The sequence below is a fragment of the Panthera pardus genome, unplaced genomic scaffold, assembly GCF_024362965.1.
Source record: "Panthera pardus isolate Hobbes unplaced genomic scaffold, ASM2436296v1 HiC_scaffold_6, whole genome shotgun sequence".
NCBI lineage: Eukaryota > Metazoa > Chordata > Mammalia > Carnivora > Felidae > Panthera > Panthera pardus.
Genome location: NW_026526991.1, coordinates 109,803,349 through 109,830,753, shown reverse-complemented (window position 1 = coordinate 109,830,753; position 27,405 = coordinate 109,803,349). Strand labels below are relative to the sequence as shown.

Here is a 27,405-nt window from a genome sequence, read left to right as displayed (position 1 = left end):
CGTCAGCTCCATCACTATGGGGCAGACCGAAGACGGGTGCAGGGAGATAAAGGAGAAGCCAGGCTGGGGTCTGTTTTCAGGCTGACAAATTTGAATTTTACTTAGAAAGCCATGCAGAACCCATGGACTTCTCTGTACTAGAGAGTGCCGTGAGGTTTACCCTGGTGGAAATACATAGGGTAGGTCACTTCACAGGGGCAGATGTTCATGAACCAGGAGCTAGCCATAACAAATTCTGGCTGAAGTGCCTAATGCACACCAATTTTATGTAAAGTGTCTCATTTTAAGCAAAACTGAATGAATGTAAACAATACCACATTTAGAGCATTACAATGGAGTTGCCTCTTACTCAGAGTTTAGGCTCTAAGTGGCAGGGATGGAACAAACTTGACATACAATTAAATTATCCTTAAAAACACCATTTAATCACCCATAAGCACAAGGAGGTGCTCCCACGGCTGGTGTGGGGGCAGGGAAAGGGACGGATACCACAGGATTTCACTAAGGGGGCAGCGCTGTAACTGCCTTCACCTTTTCCACTGTCTGTTTTTGCTGAGCGTGTAGGATTTGATCCATTAAAGGGAAACATGCCTGTGATGCAATACTCATAAGCTTTTACCAAAACAAATAAGCAAAACACATTAGAAAGATAACCAGCACTCCTTTATTTTTTTTTTTTTTTTTTTTAACGTTTATTTATTTTTGAGACAGAGAGAGACAGAGTGTGAACAGGGGAGGGGCAGAGAGAGAGGGAGACACAGAATCTGAAACAGGCTCCAGGCTCTGAGCTGTCAGCACAGAGCCCGACGCGGGGCTCGAACTCACGGAGTGTGAGATCATGACCTGAGCCGAAGTCGGACGCTTAACCGACTGAGCCACCCAGGCGCCCCACCAGCACTCCTTTAAACATGGCACTTCTGGGGTGCCTGAGTGGCTCAGTCAGTTAAGCATACAACTTCAGCTCAGGCCATGATCTCACAGTCATGGGTTCGAGCTCATGAGACAGCTCATGGGTTCGAGCCCCACATCGGCCTCTGTGTTGACAGCTCGTAGCCTGGAGCCTGCTTCAGATTTTGTGTCTCCCTCTCTGCCCCTCCCTGCTCGTGATCTCTCTCAAAAACAAATGTTAAAAAAAAAAAAAAATTACACATGGCACTTCTTTGTCAAATGGTATATAATTTAAAATATTACTGACAGACAAAAGTCAATCTCCACCATTTTCCGGAATCATATCTAAGGAAGATAAATTCATAATCAAGTTCTAACCAGTACGTGATTAGAAGAGTTCCCTCTGAACACTACTCCCTAGCAGGCTGATGAAACTACTTCATTTCCTCATCTGTACATGAACTTGAGGGGTACTCTGGCTTATTTACCTCAGAGGACATTCCAATAAAGGAATCACAAGTGGCACAAACACTTTGAACTTCTTAGAGATGATGCCACATAAATGTAAGGTGTTATTACCATTATCTCTCTCTACTGTAGAGCCTGGGAAAGGTGTCAGATCTTTGAACTCATGAATGATGAACATAAACTACTTCTTAGATTTGTCAGCTTCAAAAGTTCAGGATATACACTTTATGACCAGCACCCAGGCCAAGAATAGGACAATTTTAAAACATAACACAAAACAATTTTTTAAAAAAACCTAAATGTTTACTGTTACATGCAACACACACACACACACACACACGGACGCACGACACTCATACCACAGAACAAAGATGGCCACAACCCACACTAAGAGCTGACCTCCTTGCACTAATAAGTGAAGTGGACATCCCCTCCCCTGGAATCCAGGCCACTTAATGACTGGTTTGGCATGTAGAAGAGAGGCGTTAATGATGCTGTGCTGGCTTCCAGGCCTAGGACTTAAGAGAATGGCAGTGTCCTCTTCCTCTTAAGACACTCTCCTTAGGAGCTCTGAACCACAGCCTGAGAAGTCCAACTACCGCAAGACCTCCAGGCTAGAGACACTATGTACAGGTGCTCTTGTTGTTTTCTTTTTTTGTTTATTTATTTGGGAGACAGCAGGTGACTGTGAGTGGGGGAAGGGCAGAGACACAGAATCTCAACAAGGCTCCGCACTTACTGCCACTGCAGAGCCCAACACGAGGGTCAACCCCACAACCCATGAGATCATGACCTGAGCAGAAATCAAGAGCTAGACAACCGACATAACCACCCAGACACCCTTGTTTTCTTTTTTCTTTTTTCCATATACTGTTTAATAACACGCCATGGAATATACATAGAGCAATGCTGGCTTCGATGAATATTAAAATGGCCTTTATATCAAAACAAGGGCTGAAGGGCATGGGAGGTAAGCTTGGGAAAGAGAGGCCTCATACTTTTTTAGACTGAGATAGAAAGTTTGCCTACAGCAATTTACAAAACCAAAGGTCACACAAATCCCTCCCTCAGAGTAACAGACACTCAAATGCATACAATGTTCCTAGGAGCGTGTGCACAGTCTTCGGAGGGGTTGGGGGACCATCCTCTGGTCCCCTGGCAGGGACCATACGCTGCCTCTGCTGCTGTGCCCAGTCCCAGCTGAGCCCAGGCTTCCAGCCAACCCCACCGAGTACCACACCTGTGAATGAAGCCATCTAGGACCCTCCAGACCAAGTCATCTGCCAGCTGAATAGCCCCACGTAACCCCAAATGGAGAAGAATCACTCCACTGAGCCCCACTGAATCCAAATTTTTAACCCACAAAATCATGAGACATAATTAAATAGTTGTTGATTTATGCCATTAAGTTTTGGGTAGTTGGTTATGCAATAATACCTAAAAAGACATTAATTTTCAAAAAACATTTTTACTAATCGATTTACGGTTAGGTGCTATTTGATACTGCTAAATAACATAAAAAATTCTTACATGGGCATTGCTCTCAGGGCTACACAATTCAGTGCTAGGAAGTTCTTATAGTATATATGAAGGCAATGTTTTAAATATTACAAAGAACTGCACTCTGCAACTCTGAAAGCACTTTTGAGGAAATTACTTCCTGTTATAATCACTTCTCAGCAGTTATGCCACAAACACTGTACGCACAGTGCTAGGTTCTCAGCTTGCTAAATGCACAGCACCTCAGGGGCACAGGGGAAGACCTGCAATGGCCTCCAGAGGGTGGCTATGTGAGCCCAACCTGACAGCTCAAGCAGTCCAAAGGATGGCTGGCAAGTTCTGCGTGAAGAATGACAGCTTGGGAGACATCACAATTCTGGACTTCAAATTATACTACAAAGCTGTAATGATCAAGGCAGTATGGCACTGGCACAAAAAGACACATAGATCAATGGAACAGAATAGAAAACCCAGAAATAAACCTACAGTTATATAGCCAATTAATCTTCAACAAAGCAGGAAAGAATATCTAATGGGAAAAAGGCAGTCACTTCAACAAATGGTGTTGGGAAAACTAGACAGCAACTTGCAAAAGAATGAAACTGGACCACTTTCTTACACCATACACAAAAATGAACTCACGATGGATTAAAGACCTAACTGTGACACCTGAAACTTATGGTTTAATGAAATCCTAGAAGAGAACATAGGCAATAACTTCTCTGACATCAGCTGTAGCAACTTCTTTCTAGACACGGCTCCTGAGGCAAGGAAAACAAGCAAAAATAAACTGCTGGGACTACATCAAAATAAAAAGGTTCTGCACAGCGAAACAAACAACAAAATTCAAAGGCAACCTACAGAATGGGAGAATGACATATTTGCAAATGACATATCTGATAAAGGGTTAGTATCCAAAACATATAAAGAACTTATACAACTCAACATCCAAAAAACAAAGAATTCAATTAAAAATGGGAAGAAGGGATGAACAGACATTTCCCCAGAGGCATTCAGATGGCCAACAGACACCTGAAAAGATGCTCCACATCACTCATCATCAGGGAAATGCAAATTAGAACTACAATGAGCTATCACCTCATATCTGTCAGAATGGCTAAAATCAACAACACATGAAACAACAGGTATTGGCAAGGATGTGGAGAAATAGGAACCCTCTCGCACTGTTGGTGGGAATGCAAACTGGTACAGCCACTCTGGAAAACAAGACAGAGTTTCCTTAAAAAGTTAAAAACAGAAATACCTTATGATCCAGCAATCTCACTACTGGGTATTTATGCAAAGAATACAAAAACACTCATTCAAAGGAATACATGCACCCCTATGTTTACAGCAGCATTGTTTACAATAACCAGTATGGAAGCAGACCAAGTGTTCATGGATTGATGAATGAATAAAGAAGATGTGGTCTATACATACTATGAAATATTATTCAACCATAAAAAAGAATGAAATCTTGCCATTTGCAACCACGTGGATGGAGCTAAAGAGGATAATGATAAGTGAAACAAGGCTGGTCAGAGAACGACAAATACCATAAAATTTCATTCATATGTGGAATTTAAAAGACAAAACAAACAAGCAAAGGGAAAAAAAAATAAGAGACAGAAAGACAAATCAAGAAACAGACTCTTAATTATAAAGAACAAATTGATGGTTACCAGAGAGGAGGGGGGTGGGGCGGGTGAGTGAAATAGATGATGCAGACTAAGGAGTGCACTTGTGATGAGCACCAGGCGATATATGGAAGTGTTGAATCGGTATATTGTACATCTGAAACTAATATAACACTGTATGTCAAGTAAATGGAATTAAAATTAAAACTTAAAAAAGGCTTGGTCACCTGTTCACTTTTCCCTACTTCTAGTAATATGCATAATGTATAAAAACATAGGCTATAAGGAGCCATGTTGACAAAAAATAACAATGCCATGTTGAAGGTAACAAAACTGATCCATGGGCAAGCAAAGCCTCTGACCCACATTCAAGATGATGAGGCCTCAGACCAGAAGCACATATTTGCCAGCATCAGCCAGGCCACCTTGGCATTCTGGTATGGGGGTAGGAATGGGTCAATGAAAATATTCCAAGAAGCAGAGTACAAAAGTGTGTAAAAGGAATCAACTACTGGCTTTGAAAGTGTGCCTATGGGCACCATTTGCTCTTTCTCATGGAAATGCGACGTCCTAAAATGCAAGGACATCAGTTTGTCATAGAGCAGTAATTCACAATACAGGCCTTGTGGTCAGAGGGGTCTGCCTAAGAAGGCCAAGCCATCATGCATCAGATGTGCAACCTTCTGCAACCTTCTTACCTCTTTAGCCTGAGTGTCGGCACCTATAAACTTGGGATTGCATCAATCCTCCCCCCAAACCATTCTACTGGATTAACATATACACACACAAAGCACTGAGCCTAGCATTTAGGGCCTGATACACAAAATGCCCCATAAGTGCTAACCATTACTGTTGACAATAATGGTATTACTACCACTATTTCCTGATACCACTTGTTTCCTGACTTCCTCCTACCCCTCTCAAACTCCTCAATGAATTGGGGCTGAGAAAACACGATGGGTATCACAGTTAAAGGTATTTTCTCAACAACTCCCCAACCAGATAGGCAGGTAAATAGTGCTTCCAATACAGCATGTCTTGTGCAAGAGCTTTCGATCATCAGTGCTGACCTAAAAAGCTTAGTAGCATCAAAAGCAAAGACTAAGCTCAAAATACCACTCCCCTGCATCTAGAAAGCAGGGTAGTAAAAGCAGCCCAGGATGCAAAGCTCTTCTGCCTCAGCCTAAAGGTCTGAAGTACACCGTCCACCTACCAACACAGACTAAGAGCTATCTCAAACTTCCCAAGATAGTAAGTCAAATGTTCTTACAAAAGAAAAAAAAAAAAGAAAGAAAGAAAGAAAGATAAATACGTGAGATGAGGGAAACACTAACTCAATGTATTAATTCAATGGAAGCTCTTCACGGTGTATATTAAATCATTACATGGTACACTTTAAATGTAATTACATTTTTTGTCAATTATACCTCAGTAAAGCTGGAAGAAAAAAAAAATACTCCAGAGTTAGTTTCTCTACAGTTTTGTTATAAAACAGGAAAGTTATTCTGGAAAGTTTTTGAAAGCATTATTCATCACTTTCACTAGCAAAGCACAGAAACAAAGGAAATTGTGAAGGGAAGAGAGATGTATAAATTGCAATTTCCGGTGCTGCTACATCTCTTTCGTGTGCTGCATGAAACAAAAACTCAGGATTTCAAGGGCCCTCGTGTGAAACAATGTTTATAAACAAATACTGGAAGGGATCAAAGCCAAAATATGAATGTTGCACAATGAGAGATAAAGTTTTATTATTTTAATCACTACCTAGCAACTTCCCTTAAACACATATGGAGAGATGGAGGAAGCATTATTTTAATAAGATGTTTAAGGTCCTCAAACAGAGAAAAATAACTTTCAATATTGTGATGTGGAAAAGAGAAATGAGAGGAGGTGGTCCTCTTGAATACAAAGAGCATTGTTGGTAACCTGGCAAGTCTGACACAACAATACTGCCATGCCCAGAACCTGAGCAAGTCTTCAAGGCACCACTCCCTATTTAGTATGATAAATAGGTCAGCTCTTGGGTGAAGTCTTCAGGTGATTGGTACTGGGTGCCTTTAGCTGAACTAAAGCATTAAAAGTTGCATCAATCTGTCAATCCTTATAACTACCTACCTAAGCAGAAGACGTTCTGTGTTCATTTATTGCTGATCTAGTTCCTTAAAATCACCTTCTTAAGATCCAGAGAAGAGTAAAGAAGTAGTAATGGGTGCATGAACTACAGAGAACTGTGTAATAAAGGATTAGAGAGGTCACAAAAAAGTCTACTTTACCACTTTATTTTATAACTCAGATCATCTCTTTGAGCTTCAAGGTATTGTCAGAACTACTGCTAGTTAATAAATGCTAGAGTTCTTCAAAACGTGTCTGCATTTATAAGTATAAATACTATTTATAGTTTTATTCTTTCCAGGGTTCAAAAGATATTTTTAAATGGAAAATGTATAACCAATGTCTTTTAAAAATGAGCACAAATTTTACATAATTTCCTTGGATTCAGCAGTATGGCAGCCACAATTTGAGAAAGTAACAAGGTCTAATAGTAAAAATGAGAAAGTAAAAAGCCAACCAGGCTAAGAAAGTTGGACAAACACATTTCTCCTTGATCTGTAAGAGAATCAGCTTTAACACTAGATGATCAGAACATTTGTTTTTCTCAATTTCCAACTAATTCACTAACAGATACTAATACTGGAATTGCTATAGTACTTTTACAAGAAAAAAAAGTGGCCTTTTAACAAATTATCCTGGAAAATGACACCTGGCACCACAAATCAAATAAAAATCAATCACTTTGTGAATCAGCCATTAAAATTGTGCCTAATCTATGTTTAAAACCAGAAGAAAGAGAAAAGATCTAATATTGGCTAAGAGTCTGTTACATGAGAAGTAGTATTTACATTAAGTCACTTAATGTTCATTACTGCCACCAAAAGATAGCATTCCCAAACTACAGATGGGAAAACTGAGGCTCACAGACCTTGTGGGACTTGCCAAAGTTCAAAACTACTGGAAGCCAAAACCAAAAACTGGAAAAGCTATTCCACAATGGACATCTTGGAAAAATCTAAATCAGTGTCACTGGGATTTCATTTCTTAAATCGCAGAAGAATGTTTCCATGATTTTTTAGGGAGAACAGTTTCACCACAAATTCAAGTTCCCACATTCAGCGCGGTTCTAATGAGGATGGGAAGAAACAATTTAGAAGAGCTGATTCAAGTGAGCCTTAATCACTGGCAACCATTCCCAGCAAAAATGAAAGAACAGTTCAGCTAATACCTACTCCATTTTACCCCTACAACATTTTTGGGGGTTTTTTTGTTTTGTTTTGTTTTGTTTTTTACATTCTCTCCTTGAACCCTAACAACCTCATGAAGTAGGTGGCACTAGAAGCCAAAGACCCTGGGCTCACACAGGTTACCCTTCTTACTCTTAGATACACAAATGATGTACTTGCTCTTCTGAATCTTGGTCCAGAATGTGTCACTCTCATGTGCCTGCCTCCTAGGACAAAAAGAAACATCCATAACCAAACTTTCTACCTTCGGTCAGTTGCGTTTTTATAAACATTTGTGTTTTAAAAAGGGGTCATAAAATAGAAAAGATAAAATTGACCGCACCACAGAAAGTTCGGGGTTTTATTAGCTCTCCAAGTTTCCTTGAAAAAAAATACATTCCTGAGAGTATGTGCCTTCAAAATTTTAAATATACTCATTTCATGGTTCTCACTTACAAATGCTGAAATACCACCATCTGCCAGATGTAGTTATTTAAACAGCTATCAATCCGAGAGATGCACTTTCACTAATAGATCCTCTTGATTTGTCTGAAAGGTTTTTTCCAGATCTCTAACAAAGTGGTAAAAGTACCAAATCCTGCATTCAACTTTAATGGATTCAGTGATTAGTCATATCCTGTGTGGTGGTACATCAGGAACCAATATCCTGTACATTTTACCTCCCTCTTCTGCAGGTGCTACTGGCTGTAATAAGAGAAATTTCAGTTAGAGTATAACCCTGCTGGGCAGAAACCCAGCTAACTATTATTCACATATGACTTTGCACACTGGGTTTCAGAATTATAAATTATGCATCTTAAATGCCTTTGTGATAGAAGAAAGTTTGTTCCCTGAAAAACAGTTTATTTTTTAATTCTAGATGTAATGTTCAACTTAGAAAATTAGAACACAGGCATAAAAAAATTTTCCAATATTTTCTTAAAAGAAACAGAAAAAACCCAGTCTCCTGTCAACCACTTACACAAAAATGGCACCACCTTCGTCTTTTTAATCTGTTAATACAACATATTTTCAGTATTTAGTAATTTTAGGTTTTTGAGATATGCAGCAAATTATTTTCTGAAGTGTCAGAGAAGGAAACATTGATTTTTATTGTAGGATATCTTAAACAGGCCTTTTCAAAAATATAAACCCTATAGTATAGATTAGTTTTCTAATCTAAAGGGATGTGACACAAATAACAAGAAAAACCATACACCAGAAAAAAAATAAATAAATCTGAGTTCCAAAATATTAAGTCATACAGAATCTGAATTTTAAAAAACATCAAAAGTGGGAAAAATAATATTGACCTGGCTGTCATGTCTAAAACCACTTACATTTATATTGCCATAAAAATAACAACTTCATGAACATAAACATGTATGCATATGAATACACATATCCTACATTTAGTATTAGGTAATATCATATAGTTATACTTCACAAAAGGAATAACTTCTGAGCATGTAACTTACCCTAAAAGACACTTATCTTGAGATGGTAAGGAATTCTGAAGGACACTCCAGGCAAAATATATCGTAACTTCCAACAGCATGTGTTTGACCTAGGGTCAAGCCCCATCGTTTCAAAGTTACAGAAGCAAAGTATTTTCACAGAAAGGGTGGGTGGAGTAAGAGATTCTGCACCCTGTCTGCTCCTCTGAAGAGCCACTGCACATCATTCATATCCCACGGTTCCACGAGCACCGTATCGAACAATACAGACTCGATACGACGGTCTCTATCTCAGGGGACTGGCAGTAGGAGCCCAGCCAGAATATCTCAATACGGGAAGATGAAGACGGGAAAACGGAGCCTCACAAAGCTTGTGAGATTCGCTAAAGCTCAAAATGTCTGAGCACCAAAACCAAAAACTGGAAAGGCTTTTCACTATGGACACCTTTGGAACCTCATGAGCAGCCTTCACTCAACAAAGGCAGCTGGTGAGCTAGGCAGGAAGGAATCTCTGGCTGAGGGAGAACAGGTGAACAGTCAGGGGCGCCTTTAAGGAGGGAGAGAGGGTAACAGAAAGAGCCCAGGGGACCTGGAGGCTCAGCAGTCAAGAACTTACCAGGCAGCAACAGGACAGAGTGGGCAGGCCCAAGAACACAGGCCTTACACACCATAAGGGAAACTCCTCAAAATAGCCAGTGTTCACTTGAGGTTTCTGAGCACCTCTGACACAGAAATCCATGTATTACAAGGACTCACAGAACTATAAAACACCTAAAAACTGAGCTGTGTTCATAGTGACTTATGTAGTCTGTATTTTAACATCTTTACTGAGATGGAATCACAAACCATAAAATTCACCCATTTAAACTGTACAACTCAAAGATTTTTAGTATATTCACAGAATCATACGATCATCACCAGTATCTAAATTTAGAATTTTCATTACCCCCAAAACAGACCCATTAGCAGTCACTCTCCATTACCCCCAACCCCCAGCCCTAGACAACCACTACTCCACCGTCTGTACCTATAGATGTGCCTATCCTGGTCATTTTGTATATACAGAATCATACGACATGTGGGCTCTTGTGACCGGCTTCCTTTCACACAGCATAACGTTTTCAAGGTTCATCCATGTCGCAGCATGTGTCAGTATTTCATTCTTTTTTGTGGCTGAATAATATTCTAATGTATAGATAAACCGTATTTTGTTCAGTTGATGGACACTGGGATTATTTCCGTTTGGGGGCTGTTATGAATAATGCAGTGAACACTCACGTACATGATTTTTGTGTGGACATGTAATTTTATTTCTATCGCGCACATATTTTATAGTCTAGTTTTAAGAGAAAAAATTAAATAATTGACATTTCAAGTCATTTGGGTATGGAGCTTCAAACTTTGTTTCTAAGCTCCAATATCAGTTGATAGAGGAGAAAATAATAAGCAATAGTAATATTTAATGGCATAAATCACCTAAAGATGGCAAGCCATGGGGCGCCTGGGTGGCGCAGTCAGTTAAGCGTCCGACTTCAGCCAGGTCACGATCTCGCGGTCCGTGAGTTCGAGCCCCGCGTCAGGCTCTGGGCTGATGGCTCAGAGCCTGGAGCCTGTTTCCGATTCTGTGTCTCCCTCTCTCTCTGTCCCTCCCCCGTTCATGCTCTGTCTCTCTCTGTCCCACAAATAAATAAAAAAACGTTGAAAAAAAAAATTAAAAAAAAAAAAAAAAAAGATGGCAAGCCAGACACAAGACACAGAGCTATGAAAAAAAAAAAAGTGATTTATACATACTCCTTCCAAACAAAATTTTAAATGACTAGAAGACAAATATATATGTACATATATACCAGCTTTATAGTCTGTTCACAGAACTCTGCATTTCTTTTCATAAAGCTTTTTCCATTTTCCATGTAAAACAGAAAAGACACCAAAAACAGGTAGAATCATATAAATTTACTGATTCCCCTACCTCTACTGCCACGGACCTTGGTCCAAGCTAGGAGTGTTGTATGAGTGGCCCAGGAGGAGGAAAGCACAGTGTGCAGACCTCACCAACCCTTTTACCATGAGGAAAAGGAACTGTGGAAATCACCTACCTGGACCAGTTTTACACATTTCTTCCCATCTTTGAAAAAATACAGAGGTCTCCAAACACCTACTGCGTAATCAACATCACTAAGCTGCATCCAACTCTACAGGGAGGTAAAAACCTCCCAGGGCAAATGGAGGACCCGCCTACAGGTTAGTGGTACAAGTGAGAGTTGAAATATCACCTCTGTGACCAACGCATCCGGGTTCACCACGAGCCAAGAAGCACTTCACATCAGCCAGACTCTCTCTGTGAATCTCAGATCCTAAACATTTCTATCTACTGCTGGCACTTACCCAAGGATCCAACTGACAGAATTAGAGGCGCCAGACCCAACATAGGTATGTTTCAGGGCCAGATTCCCACGCTGCTCTGGCCACCTGCCTTGAACCAGGCCCAACGCAAACCCTATGACTATCCCTCTGCTTGATCTGAAAACAGACTGGCCTCCTTCAAAAGAGCTGACACAAAAGAATAACTTCCAGGTACTCCAAATCACACTAAATCTTAGCTTCAATTATAATGTTTGTACCAATATGCCAAACACACCAAACCCTAGAGTGCTGGTCATAGTCTTCCAAGAAAAAGTATATTTTCTGTGTAAGAATGTGTGATGTGTTTATTCTCCACTTTTTATTTACTCCAACTGTAAGATTACTATGCAGAAGACATTGCTTATTCAAGTAAGACTGAGGCAGGGCCACAGCCCCCAAGCATTCCACCCGGGGTTGGGGGGGAGGGGGCGGCAGAGCTCAGTTCTGTTCCATAGATAAGCACACTAAGTAGAAGTATGAGGTGGAGAACCTCAAACAGCTTGGGAGGCAGGGCCAGCCTCCCAAAGATGGGTCATCTGAGCTGAAGCTCAATAAATGAACAGACGCGGAGGGAGCAAGCATCCCAGACAGAACAAACAGAAAACACCAGAGCAAAGGCAGGAAAGTGTAAGCAAGCCCAAATGGATGGAGTATGGGATGGGGAAGTCTGGTGAGGGAGAGTCTGGAGGCAGGAGTCCCGAAAGGGGCAGGCTGGAGGCAGGAGGGGTCCCACAAGTGACAGGCTGTGCTGAGGTGGCAGGACCTGGCCTCTAGGGAAAGCAGGTGCAGAGACCCTTACACAAAAGAGTACAATGAGATTTGCATTTTAGAAAGATCAGCCTTTCAGATACACTGCATTTCTTTTTCACCTTTGAGAAGGTAGAAAATTTTAATAAAACAGTAACATTTACTTCATTTCACTAAGTTTATGCTTGCTTCTATTGTCATTCACACTCTGCAACAATGTAACTGTTTTCCTAAAAGTTTCAATAAGCTTGTAAATGTGTCAACAGTTATATATGTATTTGCAGGAAAATCTCACAGCAACTGTTAAGATTTTTCATCAAAACCATGAGTTGTATGGTTTCACTAGTCAACAGTTCCCCGCCCCACCCCTGCCAAATAGAGAAGAGCACATTTTCAAAAGTGTCTGTAAACTCATGTTTGTCTTTTTAATAACAAAATGATTCTAATTACTAGGTTTCCCTGCCTCAGTGACAGAAGCAGTGGCCCCAAAGGCCAGAGGCCACAGAATAAAGCCAATCACACACACACACACACACACACACACACACACACACACACACACTGCTCTTCTGACTGCAGTACTGTTTAGGCAAATATTAACACTTTTACCTAATCTTTAATTGAATTACCACTGCCTTCTTAAGAGGAAAAAAACCAAACAGGAATAATAGGATACTTGGGAAAGCTTCCCAGGAAGTAAAGCTGGTGAGTGAAACATTGGTGATTCAGATCCAGCCCTGAAGAGTTTCATATTCATCATCTGTCCAGCACTCACATCAACCCTGCAAGGGAGTAGCCCACTTTAGTCATGAGCAAAATAAAGTTCTGTAGGGTTCATTTGCTCAAGGTTAAATGGTAATAAAAAATAGTCATAACAATAATAAATAAACCTATGTCTCTAAACCCAAACCAAAGCTCCTACCACCCCCAAGAGAGGAGGACTATGGGGGAAGCAGTGAGTTAAGGGGTTCCTGCAATTCCCCTCCCTCACTTTACCCTTCTTCCTCTGTTACTCAGCACTCAGCTAGCAGCATTTAGACTGAAGGCAGATCCCATCCAAAGAGCTATTCCAGACATCCTCCCAGAGGACCACTAGTCCCTATTACTACCCTGCCCAAATAACCTAGTCCTTCCTGTACCATCAAACTGGGTAACATCCCACTGGTCATGCCCTGGCATTCAGAGTTTTCCTCCTGATCCTGACCCACCATCTTGCATGAATGCTCCACAAGAGCCAAACTAGCCCTGAAAGCCTGAATCACCTGGGATCACACAGTTTCCCTTCATACCATCCCCTCCTTTCCACCTCTCAGAAACGCAGCAGATGCTCTCCAGATTCTCATGCCTGGACCCCACGGCAGACCTTGAGAACCAAAACATCTTAGCCAGGCAGGTGCTTTTTGAGATTACTCTAGTACCCAACTAGGAAGCACTTGTCCTACAGTAAGGCTAGCTGTCCCACTCACTAAGCCCAATACCAACCCTAGTGACCAAATGGGACCCCCCCCCAACCCAATGCCATAATAACCACTCATGTCTCTAAAATCTGGAATCAATTACTGTCTCTAACACCCTGTTGTTAATTAATGCTACCACCTACTATTATTGTTTTATGTACCCATCTTGTCTCCTAGATTATGTTCTTCTTGAGTGCAAGGATTTTGTCTTATAGTTCTCCATAGAACATAACATTTTGTACACAGCAGCCCTTCAAATACTAACATTTTTTTTAATTTTTTTAATGTTTATTTATATTTGAGAGAGAGAGGAAGAGACAGAGCATGAGCAGGGGAGGGGCAGAGAGAGAGAGAGACACAGAATCTGAAGCAGGCTCCAGGCTCTGAGCTGTCAGCACAGAGCCCGACAGGGGGCTTGAACTCACAAACCATGAGATCATGACCTGAGCTGAAGTCGGATGCTTAACCGCCACCCAGGTGCCCCTAAAATACTAACATTTTTTAAGCAAGCATGAAGACTTTCTCCTAATCAGATTTAGGATGTACAGCAGGAAAAATGGGAAGCCTCGGGGCCAACCTTGATTCACTCAAAATTAAGGAGTGGCCAGCAAAGAAAACTCCGGAAACCAAGGGCACCACACTAACAAGTCACTGCAGTTGGTGCTCTGTACCCTGTGTCCATCAGGATTCAGGGATGAGTCAGGCTGCAGGCACGAGAAGAACGAACAGACACATACACAGCAGCCAGTCCTCCAATTCGAAGCACTCAAGAAGAGTGCCTGCAAGAGAATTCTCAGTGTCTAGCAGAACACCCTCCTTAGACAGGGTCAGGATGAGGATGGGAAGACGGAGATGGAAAAGCCAAAGCATCTTCACTCGTCAGCGATCATAAGCAGAAAAACATTTTTTCACTAGAGGAAAAAAAAATGCTATGACTAAGTGTAAGCCTTCAAATATCTGCTTATTGAGGACATTTCTGGTATTAAGTCACACCACTCCACTGCCCAGAAAAATTGATTTGTTTAACCTGAAAACAGCTCAAATATAATAGCCCCACCACACGACAAAACGCTTATAGCAGAGAAAGCTTCGGTGACTTGGGATCTTTATTTTCCCTTTTCCATTCTTTTTTAGGGGGGGCAGACTTAGTTGATTTTTATTCAAAGCCACAGGATCTTTCCACATTTTCCCCACCAGACAGGGGTCTGTCATGCCACATGTCACCTAGCAACTCAAAACACCTCTCCACAATTACCCAGCTACCCAATTCTTCATACAAAACTTATCTTATCCTATTAAACAATAAGGGATAAAGAAGAGATAAGAGGATAAAATTTACAGCAAGTCTTAATATCTGTTTGCTTCATAATCACCTTAAATAAAATGGGAGAAATGAGAAGAAAGACTGAAGTTTAATCTTAACCATTACCTAGCAATTTCAGAAGAAAAAACACAAATGAACCTAGAAGACACTCAGACTCTTGCAACATCTGAGAGTCAACAGTTTTGTGATCCAATGATTAAACTTTGTGTACTACAAAGCCCATCTTAAAATTCACCCACTGAACTGTGAATTGCACTGAAAGAGCCTTTAAATAATTTTAGAATGCCCTGACTCATCTCTGACTCCTCCCTCTCGTTCATATCCAACTCCAATGCTACCACCACCCTCTGAGAATCATCCTCCCTTCCTTCTCCACCTGGTGATCTCACACTTACCCTCTAAAAACTTAGCTCACATGTCCCTTCTCTTAAGGATGCCTTCCCAGACTCTCATAAGGGAACTGCACTCCCTTTTCCATGGTCCCAGGTCACTATGGAACAACTACCACTAATATTTAAAAACACTAGTCCAAATATATTACCAAGGCTCCTCAGTTACATCTACCCAACATCCCAGATGCTCCTCTCCTCACCGCCCAATCATGTGTCCGGACACACCACTGGTCTCCTTCACTGGAAGGACCATGGAGCCTCTTGTCCTAGACTCTCACATTCCAATTTCCACAAAGCAGCCAATGGGCCCCCTACATGTCCAGCACCCAGAACAATACCTTGGACACAGTAAATGTTTAAGAATTTCTGTGGGAAGGAATGAATGATTCAATCAACCAAATAACTACATTTGTATCTCCCAAACAGCCTTTTTTAACCAAAGTCCATTGTGCGCATAACAAAACAGAACTCATTTTAAGCATGTAAAACAAGTAAAATGAAAGGAAACGTCCCTCACCTCTCCCTATTCAGTAACTCAGGCACACCACAGATTATGTATTATTGTATTTCTCTTTCCGTTCACAATTTATTTTGGTTTCTGAAGTACATATACAATCTGATTATTGATTTAGAACATTTATATCATAAACTGCCATTCATAAACAGTCTTTTTTAAATGCTAAATGTAGATTTGGAGAGCATGTTTCTTTCCCCTTGTCAGCAATGTAAGATAAACGGATGCCAATTTCCACTAATTTTATTTGATTTTCAATAACAGTTCAACCAAGTGTAAGGAACGTTTTAGAGCAGTTAAATAAAGTCAACACCTTCCACCATTGTGTCAGGTTCCTAAATGGCCCCAAGATTATCTTGAAAAGGCCAAATTCATGCTATTCTTTCCAATATATACTAAAAATCAAACAATAGCGTAAAAAAAGTTTTCTCCCCTTAAGTTCAGAGAGAACTGAAGGATGCTGCCCCCAGCACCCTGTATACACCCAGACTGGCAAAGCCACCGTGTACTGCCTCAACGCCCACAGAAGCTAGGGCTACTCCACTACCAGGAACAAATGAGAAAATGCTTAAGTGACCTTGCTGTCTCCACAAAACGTTACTCTACAGCAAAGGAGATATCCTCAGGTGCTTGACAGAAACTTCGGAGGTGTAGGCTGTTGTCAAACACAGACAGCCGATAAAACAATTTAACAAAATGCCTTTTCACTTCTGACACATTGTAGAGGAACGCAGTTGAGTGGAGACAATGTTATCACTCCACGAAGAAAAAGGGAAATCTACTCCACTCCTAAATCAGACCCTGGCTCCGCAGCCCCGGCACCATATGGAACTAGTTCCAGATACGTAAACGCTGAGGTTCTCGCAGGAAAACTTTTAATGCAGTGACTGACTGCAGGGTTGTGCGTTTTCAAGGAGCGCTGCACGCCAGCCTCTCCTGCACCGGGATTCCGTGCCCCGCTAACGTCCGCGAGCCGGCGGAAGCGGGGGTCCCCCTGGGGGCCGCCTTCCCGACCGCGAGCCGGCGACTGTCCCCCAGCAGCCGGCCGTGCCCGCGGGCGGCTCCGAGGACAGGGCTGGGCGCTCCGGCTCGTTCCCCCGCCCGGGCGAAGGGAGAGTTGGAGCACAAATGCGACCGCTCTCCGCCGTGTGTGGAATATTTAAACTCTGCTCCAACCTAAAAAGTTCCCTTTCCCCAGCCTCCGCCGCGGGGCCTGGGAGCGGGGAGAGGCCTGAGGCTGGATTTCAACCGCCCGCAGCCGCGGCCGAGAGAGAGGCGTCCGGCCAGGCTTCGCCCGCGCCCCCCGGAGGGCTGGGCTCGGGCTCCGCTCCCAGGGCAGGCTCCGGAGGGGAACCGGTGGCCGGAGCCCCGAGGGAGAGGAGGGAGGCGCTCGGCCCGGGAGGGGCCGTGGGGTCCGGCGCGCTCACCCGGGGCTGCGCCCGCCCCGCCGGCCCGGCCCGCGCCCACAACTTTGCCGCCCGCGGCCCCGGGGCGGGGGGCGCCCGCGAGGCCCGGCCCGGCCCGGCCGCCGCACTTTCCCTTTCCCCGCCTCCCATCCGTCTCCCTCCTCCCCTTTCCAGGAAGCGCCATATTGATCCCGGCGCCTTCCCCCTCCTCCTCTTCCTCCTCCCTCTCCTCCTCCCCCCCCTTCTCCCGCCCCCACCCCCCGCGCCCCTCGCGCCCCCAGCCCCTCACCTTGGCGATGGCCTTCCGGTAGCGGGTCACCGCTTGCTGGATGAGGCTGAAAACTTTCATGTGGCCGTCGCCGCACGGCACGACCACCCGGGTCCTCCCGAAGCACACGGTCACTTTCATGCCGCCGCCGCCGCCGTCGCGGGCCGGCCCGCGCCCCTCGCTGACCGCGGCCGGAGCGGCCCCGGGCCGGGGCGGCTGGACGCTGGGCGCGGCGGGGCCGCTGCACGGGCGCGCGGGAGGCTAGGGGCGCGGGCAAGCTGCGGCGCCGGGGGGCCGCTCGGCTCGCATGCCCGGCCCGGCCCGGCCGCCCTCGCCTGGCCCGGGGCTCGCCTCACCTCTCCCCGCTGCAGCGCCCGCAGCCTCCGGCCACCTGTTCGGCGTCTCGGCGCGCTCGGCGGCGGCGGCCCGGGGCTGTGTGGCGCTCGCGCTCACTCGGGGCCGCTGGGGGAGGGGACGGCGGCGAGGGGAGGGGAGGAGGAGGAGCAGGGCCGGGCACACAACACCGCGCACATGCGGCAGGGGGAGGCGCGGCCCGGTCCCCGCGCGGGGCGGAGCGCACGGCCGCAGCCCCACGCCCCCGCCGCCTCCCTCCTCTGGGCGCGGGCGGCCGCGGGACCCCGACCACACTGCCCGCCCCTGCAGGCGGCCCTGCGCCTGGGCCGGCCCTGTCCCCGCGCCGCCGCGGAGGTGGGAGCCCGGAGCGCCCCTCCCCCCGCCCAGCCGACCCCCCGCGCCTGGGCACGACGTCCCCCACCCGCGCCCCTCAAGCGCCCCAGCGCGCTGCGGGGCTGCGCTCGCCTCGCTGAGCCCCTCCTCGAGGGCGCCCGCTCCACACCCCCCCCCACCCCCCGAGGTCTCTCCGGAACCCACCCCCTTTCTTTGTCACTTTTAATCCCCTTCCTCCGGCTAAGGGATTCAGGAGAAATCGTTTCTAGAGAAAACACTTTACTCTTGGCGCCGCGGACTCAACGCGCGGAGACGCTTAGGGAGGGGCCGTCCCCACGTTCCCCCAGGAGGACAGGGACCGGGCTGGGCCGGGGTGTTCCAGCCCAGGTTTCTCCTCCCGCGGGGGCCCTCGCGCGCGGACGTACCCCTCCGGCCCGCAGCTTGGCAGGGTTTATGCACTGGCTCGCTTGTTCGGCTTCAAGGCCGGGCGGAGGTTGTTATGCGTTAAAAGCAAAAATTAATCGGCTGCTCTGGGGAGAGGCTGGTGAGGCTTTGACTCGACCCAGCCTTTCTTCGGAGGCCACACTATTTACCTTGAAGTTTCCGGTGACCCCGTGATGACCCACCCGCTTCAACACGTAGACCTTAAACATCCGCAATTCAGATAATTTTATTTCTTAAAATTCTGCAACATACGCAGTCCTCACGCAGATTCGTGAACAATATATTCCGAATGCCTTGGGGCAAAGCTGTGGAAGGGGATCCCCACGATGCGCCGGTGCTTAAAGCGGGAGCTTAAATCCCAGGAAAAGAAAGCGACTCCGTAATGAGTTACATGCATGAGGGACGTGAGACATTTTAAAACAAAGTGGACCGAGTCAATAAAAGTCATTGGCGCTTGTCTCTGTCTTAGTTATGAGCTATGATTCCTTAACAACTATGTGTCCTTGTGTTTAAAGAATGGCAAATGTCCGCAAAGAGTCGTTGTTTGCCCATCTTTCCCAAACCATGCTAACTTCATTTTTGCCCGTTGTACCTAGCATATGTGAAAGCAATTAACAGCTCCCTTGAACTCGAGTAGAACTTCCTGCATTTGGATCAGAAAGAGCAGGTGATCGTCCATCCCTCCCATTCCATCTCCCATTTTAAAATAAGGAAACAAAGAAATCATCTACTTTCCAGAATCCCAGCAGCTTCCACTGCTCCACACTGCCCCAGGTATAGTTTGTCATCAAAAACATTGTACATCCACTCATCTACAGCCCTTGACCAATATATCCAATCATCAGTCCTAGCAAACCAGTGCAATAAGTAGGCACTGTGTGTCATCATCACCGTCTTGCAGCAGGATATTGACTGAGTGTTGAAGTTGCTCGCCCAAGGCCACAGAGAAATCTTGAGGCCGGCCCAGAAATAGAGTCCAGGTTTCCTTATAGACATTCATGGGAAAGGCTCATTATACTATCTGGCTGCAACGTTCCATATTTCTACCCACTAATTAAGTTTGTGATGGTTTGTGACTATCATAACATCTCATGCAGAGGTGTTCTTGCTTCTTGTACTAATAGTTGGATCCACAACAATTACCCATAATTGTAGATGTTGTTTCTGTTTTAATGCATTGGGGAGGGAGGAATATATTAGTTTAGAGGGGGGCTTCCTCAAAATAATTCTGATTGCAAAATAAGTTGAAGAATAGCCAGAGCACATCAGACACAAGTCTCTAGATTCAGATCCTGACTCCACCATTTACTAGTGCCTTAGACTTGGCACTCAATCTCTCTCTAGCCTCAGTTTTATCAGCTGAAAAGTGGGTTGATGACCTCCATCTGATCAATTATAAGGATTAAATAAAATAAAGCATTGACACTTAGTACATGCTACCACATGAGAATGTGTAGTATAGTCCAGTTGCTGTAACATAGGTGAAAAGTAACAAAGTCAGGACAGGATAGCAAATGATGATATTGGGGAAAGGGAGAACAGGGGCAGAAGAAGCCCAGCACTCAGAGAAATTACTGGACTGCTCATAGAGCAGCTCAGTGATTGGACCAGGGCTCCTGACTCCCAGGCCTACAGGTTCATTTTAATTGGATTCCACGTGTAGTTAGAGAAGATCTTCCGTGTGGAAAGTACTGGCTAAGTATTACAGAATTATAAAAGTGAGTAAGAAAAAGATAATATAGAGGTTAAGATAAGACAGCTATTGCAGGAACTGTAATTGAAGATGTTAAACACTATGTGCCAGCAAAGTGTTAATGGTAGTCCTGGGATGGGAGGTCTACCTTCATAAAAGAGGCATCAGAATATATGCATAAGACTTTATTCACATCAATTTTTTCTGTTATTCAATAGTTAAGATTTAGACAATTTTTCAAAACTATGATCCATAGGATTAATAATTAAAATGTTTATTCAACTAACCAGATAAAGCCTTAAGGCTTTATTTAAATCTACCTAGTTTTTTGTAGATATTGTGATTCCCTTTATTTAATAATTGATGAGAAACTAATGCTGTGTTATTTTTGGACACCAGAATCTTGGATATCTTGAGTCAAATTCATAAAATTGCATCACCAAATAATGAATCTACTCACGCCAATGTGCTTACCTAACATCTAACCATGAAGATACTTTGGGGCCAGGCTTCCTTCCCATCTAAAGTGTTCAGCTTGACCATATTGCTTCTGGCCTGAGGAGGCATAAAAGCAAGCCCAGTCCTAATGAGAAGCAAAATCATCAAAGTCAAGGGTGGGATGTTACACAAATATTTTCTAGTGTGTTTACTGTCTTAAATTCAGCATATTTCAGGTAAAAAAAAAAAATTGTAACCCTTATCTTATTTGTACTCCTTTACAGTTGATTGGTTCAATTGGTTTTAAAAACCTCGGAGAATTCTGAGAATTAATTGGGATGCATCTGGGCTTTGTGCCTATCTGCAAATGAAAATGAGCAGGGCTGACCACCTGGACTATAATCTCACCATAACCAGCAGGCTGCACATGCACCGTGAAATAGATACGCACACCACCTGTGTAGGAACAGTATCCTATTACATGGCATCTTACCCTTAGAAAGTGAATAATTAGGAATTAACATGATATTTACAAGAGTTTTTAGAATTCAGTCATACACTGAAATTGAGGTTATCTCCGGGATATTTCACACATAGCGAGTGCCTACTCATAGGTAGTATACTTCAGATCATGCTAACAATTTTGTATGCCTAGCCTCACACAGTCCAGTCAAAGAGAAGTGGATCAGTATTCACCAAATAACTGTTGCCCACCTATTTTGATACCAAGCACGGCACTGTACGCTGGATATGTAAGTTCATCCCTCAAAAGGTGCTCAGTCTGGTAAAGGTTTCAGACGTGAACAGGCAGCCACTAACGTATGGGGCTGTGGTGTTACCCACGGGAAGTGTTCACTCCCTCCGGGAGGAAAGAGAGAGAGGTAGAAGCAGGCCACCTAGAGTAAAGCAGTCAAGAGAAACATAAAGTGAACTCCATTTGTAACTTTAAAATCTTCAAGGAGCAGCAGATGAAATTAGTTTTAATGATATATTTTTATTTAACCCAATAACACTAAATATTACTCTTTCAACATGTAATCGACTTTGTAAAAATACTAATGATATTTTTCATACATTTTTTTCTTATGAATTCCTCATGACCCCATGAGTAGTTTCTAGTACATCTCAATTTGAACCACCCTCCATTTTTATTCACTCATGTATGACTCATTCATCAAACACTGACTAATTCGTATGCATCCAATCTCACGAGAACTCAATGGCTACATGTGGCTCATGGCTACCATATTGGACAGCACAGCTCTGGAGAATGGGATTGCTGATGGCTGGAAGCCACATGCACAGTTGAGGAACTTACAAATGGAGTGAGCTCTTTGAGGGCAGATCCTGTATATTCACAGCACTTCCCCAGAATTGCTCTGGGAGGGGGAAAAAACAACTTCTTGACATAGATATGATTCACATAATAGTATAACTGTGTTTAAGAAAAAACTGCAAAGTTTGGGGGAAATAAGAACCGTGTTTGGGCTCAGTAGAGCCTCCCTGTTGTGCAACATTAAACATACGTCTAGTAACAGTGGTTTTTCTAGTGAAACATGAGCTCATATGAATTGTATGGGTGAGAGAAATGGCCGACGAAAGGGGAAAAAACAAGAAAGGAAAAAGAAAAAGAGAGGAGAGGAACCTTAATGATCCTCTAACCTGCTGAAAGCAGTCATCAGACATGAAAAGTACAGGGAGTGGCTTGGTTCACAACAGAAGTAAATTGTACAGGACAGGGCGGGCCCTGCCAGGCTTCCGCAGGCCATCTCCTTTTCCCCCCCGCATCCAACGCTGTGTCCTCACCCCAGAGGCTAGTATAATCCAAATGGCTCCAAATGGCACCTGACTCACCAGCTTGTGATTGCAGGACGGGGTAGTATTTACTTTTATGCCCTGACCACATATATCCAAGTTATCACCTTCAAAATATTGCAGGGTCGCCTTCAACCAATCCCTCAGCTCCTGTCACTACATTCTTGCTCTCCTATTCCAGTTTCCAGAAACAACAGTGTCAGCACTGCACTGTCGATACAGCCCATCTTGAAAAAGCTAGAGTCCAGGCTGAGATCACCACTTCTAGATGCCCCTGGTGTCACCCAGCCTCAGAGATTCAGAAAAGGCCAAACTTCAGAGACCCAGAAGTGGCTGGGTTCCCTGCCATCCTTTTGACCCTTGTCATGATCCACCACCCAGAGGCCAGGTCCCCAGTCAAATGTCTCTCTCCTTCCCAGGCTCCAACACCAAAGAACAAGGGAGCTTGTTGATGAAGTCCATGAAGACCAACCCACCAGGGCACAGAGCAGGGTAGAGGCTGATGCAACTGGTGGTATTAAAACTCAACTCCAGTAAAGACCAATCTGTAGAAAGATCGAGCAAAGCAGTCTAAGCCACTTACTTTCTGGTGGTCCAATTTGACACCAGGCAGGATTCAGAGCATCCAGTGGTGTGGAGAGGGGTTTCCATGAGATGCTTTATAAAACACCAGTCCTTTCAGCTGCATCTTTGAAAGCAAAGTTCAGGGTCAATGTCTAGAATACTGACCTTCTAAGTTGCTAGGGAAACCAGAGGTACATGTAGTGAGATTGCTGCTGTTTGTGGAATTTCAGAGTCTGAATCAGGATTCTCTGTTGGGTAGGAGACCATTTTGCCTTCTCTCCAGTGTGGGCATTGTTCTACCAGGAACATAAAGTACTGAACATCTTTGTTTGTTTGTTTGTTTGTTTGTTTGTTTTTACTCAAAAAGACTTGGGGAAAATGAGGTACAAATAGGGGCAGATTGAGGGAATGATTTTAAACATTTCTTAAGAAGTAGAATTCTCATTCAGAGGACACTTAATGTTTGACAACTAAAGGAAAAAGGATGAAATGAATTAATAAAAAGCCTTACACCAGTGCTTGGATAAATCTCAGCCTGAGAGACTTCTGCTAATGTGATATGCACTAGCTTTTAAAGACTATTTAACAAATGTGGCTAAGCAGTTTCATTCAGTAAAGAGAAAAAGAAAAGAAAGCGCATTGAGATTGATAATTGGAACAACATGCTTTTTCTTGACCCTGTCAAGATCAAATGGCTGAAATTCTCAAATCCTGAAAGAACGAGGATGAGTAAAGGAAAAGCTCCAACAACTGGAGTCACTGTGGTAAAAATGAAGCAAACCAACAAACCATGTAAGGCCTTCTCAGAGTGTGTACAGGGTCAGGGTTACCTGGGTTAACAACCTGAGACCCTTTCAGGGCCCCACTTCCCCACCATGCCCTGTCTCCAGAAGGAGGAAAGTCCTCTTCCCCTAGAGCCAGACCTGCTCATGTCAAAAGGAGGTGAGCAGAGGTGAGGCTGCTTTCCAATGAAGCCCAGTGCCTAGGGCCCCTGGCATTCTGTGCAATAATTCAGATATGCTGGACCAGTGTGTGTCCAGCCTTGCTGATCCTCTGTACCTGCTTTTGAATGGCTGACTCATCCTTCCCTCCTCTGTCAAGTTCAGTCTGTTAAGCTAGGAGTTCGATTTCAAAAGCTCTCTCTGGTGCTTTGGAATTTCATCTATTCAGTATCTAAGCAAAGGCTACAAGCTTGTTTCAGCTGGGGAGGCTCCTTGGGTGAGCATGACGCAGCGGGCCCCCACCTTAGACCCACAGGTCATGGAAGCAAAACACTTTTTCCAGACAAAACAACAGACTCCCTGCCCTCATCCAGTCCTTCTCTCAAGTGGGTGCTCTTTTGAGCCAGACCATGTCATTTTCCCCTCCAAGTCCCAAAGTGCTCTCTGTCTTTTTCAGAAACAAAACCAAAGTGCTTACAATAGTTTATAAAGGTCTACACGGCCCACCCTCCATCTCCAGACCTTTTCTACTATTTTCCCTGTTCACTCCACCCCAGGGGCCCTGGTCTCACTGCTGATACTTAAACAGGCCAGTAGTCTCCTGCCTCAGGGCCTTTGCACTTGCTCTTCCTTCAGCTTACAATTCTCTTCATCCCCATATCTGCTTGGCTTCCTCCCTCACTTCCCTCAGGCCTCTGTCCAATGTCACTGTTGCATTTCCTGACCACCTAACATAGAGCAACAGCAGTACCTTTTCCCTGACCTTCTCTGTACGCCTCGCTTCATTTTTTTCCACAGCACTTATCAACATCTGACATATTATATACTTGTGTGTTAATTAGTTGCCCATCTCTTCCAAAAGAATGTAAGCTCCCTGAGAGTAGAAACCTCTTCTATTTTCTTTGCCACCATGTCCCTGGTGTGGACAATAGTGCTTAGTCCAGCACAGGCGCTCAGTACAGATTTCTTGTATAAATCTGAACCACTAATGACCAGCTACACATTTGTCATTTGGGGAAAAATATTTTTTACCTAGTGGATCTTTGGCCCTATCTTCACTTCAGAACACAACCTTGTGAGGTCAATGTCATCATGGTTCCTTATTATTATTTTTTTAAATGGTAAATGCCAACTGTGTGCCTGGCACTGTGCTGGGCAGATACATCCATGGTGGGTGGGCCTACCCTCTCCATGGTAGTGAAGGGCATGTACTTATGAAGGCACAGCTGTTCGTCAAGCTCCCAGACCAAATCTGACCCATCGCCTGTTTGTGTATGACCTGTGCCCTGAGAATGGTTTTTACATTTTTCAATGAGAAAAAAAAAAAAATTAAAACAAGAATAATATTCTGTAACATGTGAAAATCACAAATTTAAATTTTAGTGTTCATGAATAAAAATGTATTGGGACCCAGGCATGCTCACTCATTACATATTATCTATGGCTGCTTTTGTGCTACAATAACAGAGGTGGGCAGTTGCAACAGAGACCAGATGGACCACAAAGTGTAAAATACTTACTATCTGTCTATTTACAGGAAAAGTTTGCTGACTGTGGTTTAAAGCAATGCACAGTGATTAGAAGAGAAGAGGCAGTATAGTAGAAACAGACTTTGGCTGGAAGCAAGAAATGAGACTTCTCTTTCCACATTTGCCTCTCATTCTTCTGAGACCTTGACAAGCAAATCTCTTGGAGCTTCCATTTCCTTATCTTTTGTGGCAGATATATGCTAAAGCAAGTCCCAGGGAAGTATACCCTTACATAATCCCCCTTGTGTATGGGCATGATCTGTGACTTGCAAACGGGATGGGATGCCACTCCCCTAGCAGACTAGAGAGATTCCTGATGGCCTTGAAAAACCAAACTGCCATGTTGAGCTGCCTATGGAGAGGGTCATGTGGCAGGAAACTGTGGGTGCCTCCAGAGCACAGCAAGTGAGAAGCCGAGGCCCTCCATCATATAAACACCAGGAAATAAATTCTGCCAACAATTCCATGAGTTTAGAAACAATTTCTTCCCTACTTGAACCTCCTGATGAGAACGCGGCCCTGCTTACACCTTGATAACAGCCTATGAGGACCTGAGCAAAGGGCCTAGTCAAGCTGTGCCTGGACTCCTACCCACACAGAAACTGTGAAATAGTAAGTGTGTTTGTGTTAAGCCCACTACGTGTGTGGCAATTTGTCACGTAACAATGGAAAACTAACACATCTATTCAATAAAGTCTTTGAATTGTATTTTAAAATACCTGGAAATTATAAGGTTCCTCTTAACACTGTGTAGCCTGATGCTGAGAATCATGTAGGCCATTAATTAATATGCAGATTGCCATGGCTTTCCCCCTGAGATTCTGATTCAGTTGGTGTGGGGTGGGGCCCTGAAATCTGTATTTTGAATCAGCATCCTGGTCAATTCTTATCATCAATTAAGTTTAGAAAGTACTGACTTCGTTGTCATAAAAAAATGAAAGAAGAGTCAGCACGCACTGAAGCAGTCAGAACTGAACTGACTAGGGCCTTCAACAACAGAGGAGGAGTGGAGACATTTGCATGGAAGACATTCCATGCTGTTCTTGCACCTCCATGCTGGCCGCTTGCTGTTTCCTCTACTTAGAATACTCATGTCTGACTGAAAATTCCAGTTAATTCTCCAACATTGCCTTCTTCTTGAAGCTGTCATCAAAATCCCTTGGAAGGACACTTCTCCCACTTCTGGCTCCCATTAGATTTGCATATAATTCTATCATTCATTCAGTGTCTATTGAGTGTCTACTAGGTGCCAGGTGCTACTCTAAGCTGTGGGAATATCGCCATGAGCAAACAGAATACAAATCCCTCCCCTTACTCAGCTTATATTTCAGTACCTCAAACTATACTCTTAGAATGAGTGTTAGTTTACAGCAGTGGTTCTCAAAGTGTGGTTCCCTGGACAGCAGCATCAGCACTGCCCAGGAACTTGCTTGAAATGCAGACTTCTAGGTGCCACCTCAGACCCACTGAATCAGAAACTCTGGGCATAGCACCCAGCCATCTGTATTTTTTAAAGCCCTCCTAATGATTCTGATGCATGCTAACATTTGAAAAC

At 44.0% G+C, this 27,405-nt stretch overlaps 1 protein-coding gene across 17 annotated transcripts in view; it reads right to left on the bottom strand.

Moving 5' to 3' along the window:
- The window catches only part of PARD3 (par-3 family cell polarity regulator), a 663,835-nt gene extending 645,842 nt beyond the window's left edge, over window positions 1–17,993 (bottom strand). For all 17 annotated transcript variants that reach the window (XM_019465161.2, XM_019465165.2, XM_053895761.1 and 14 more), the window contains exon 1: window positions 17,761–17,993. In XM_019465161.2, coding sequence (XP_019320706.1) covers window positions 17,761–17,880 — 120 coding nt within the window. In that variant the 5' untranslated portion in view covers window positions 17,881–17,993. The remainder of the gene's footprint in view (window positions 1–17,760) is intronic.
- Between the last annotated feature and the right edge of the window lie 9,412 nt (window positions 17,994–27,405).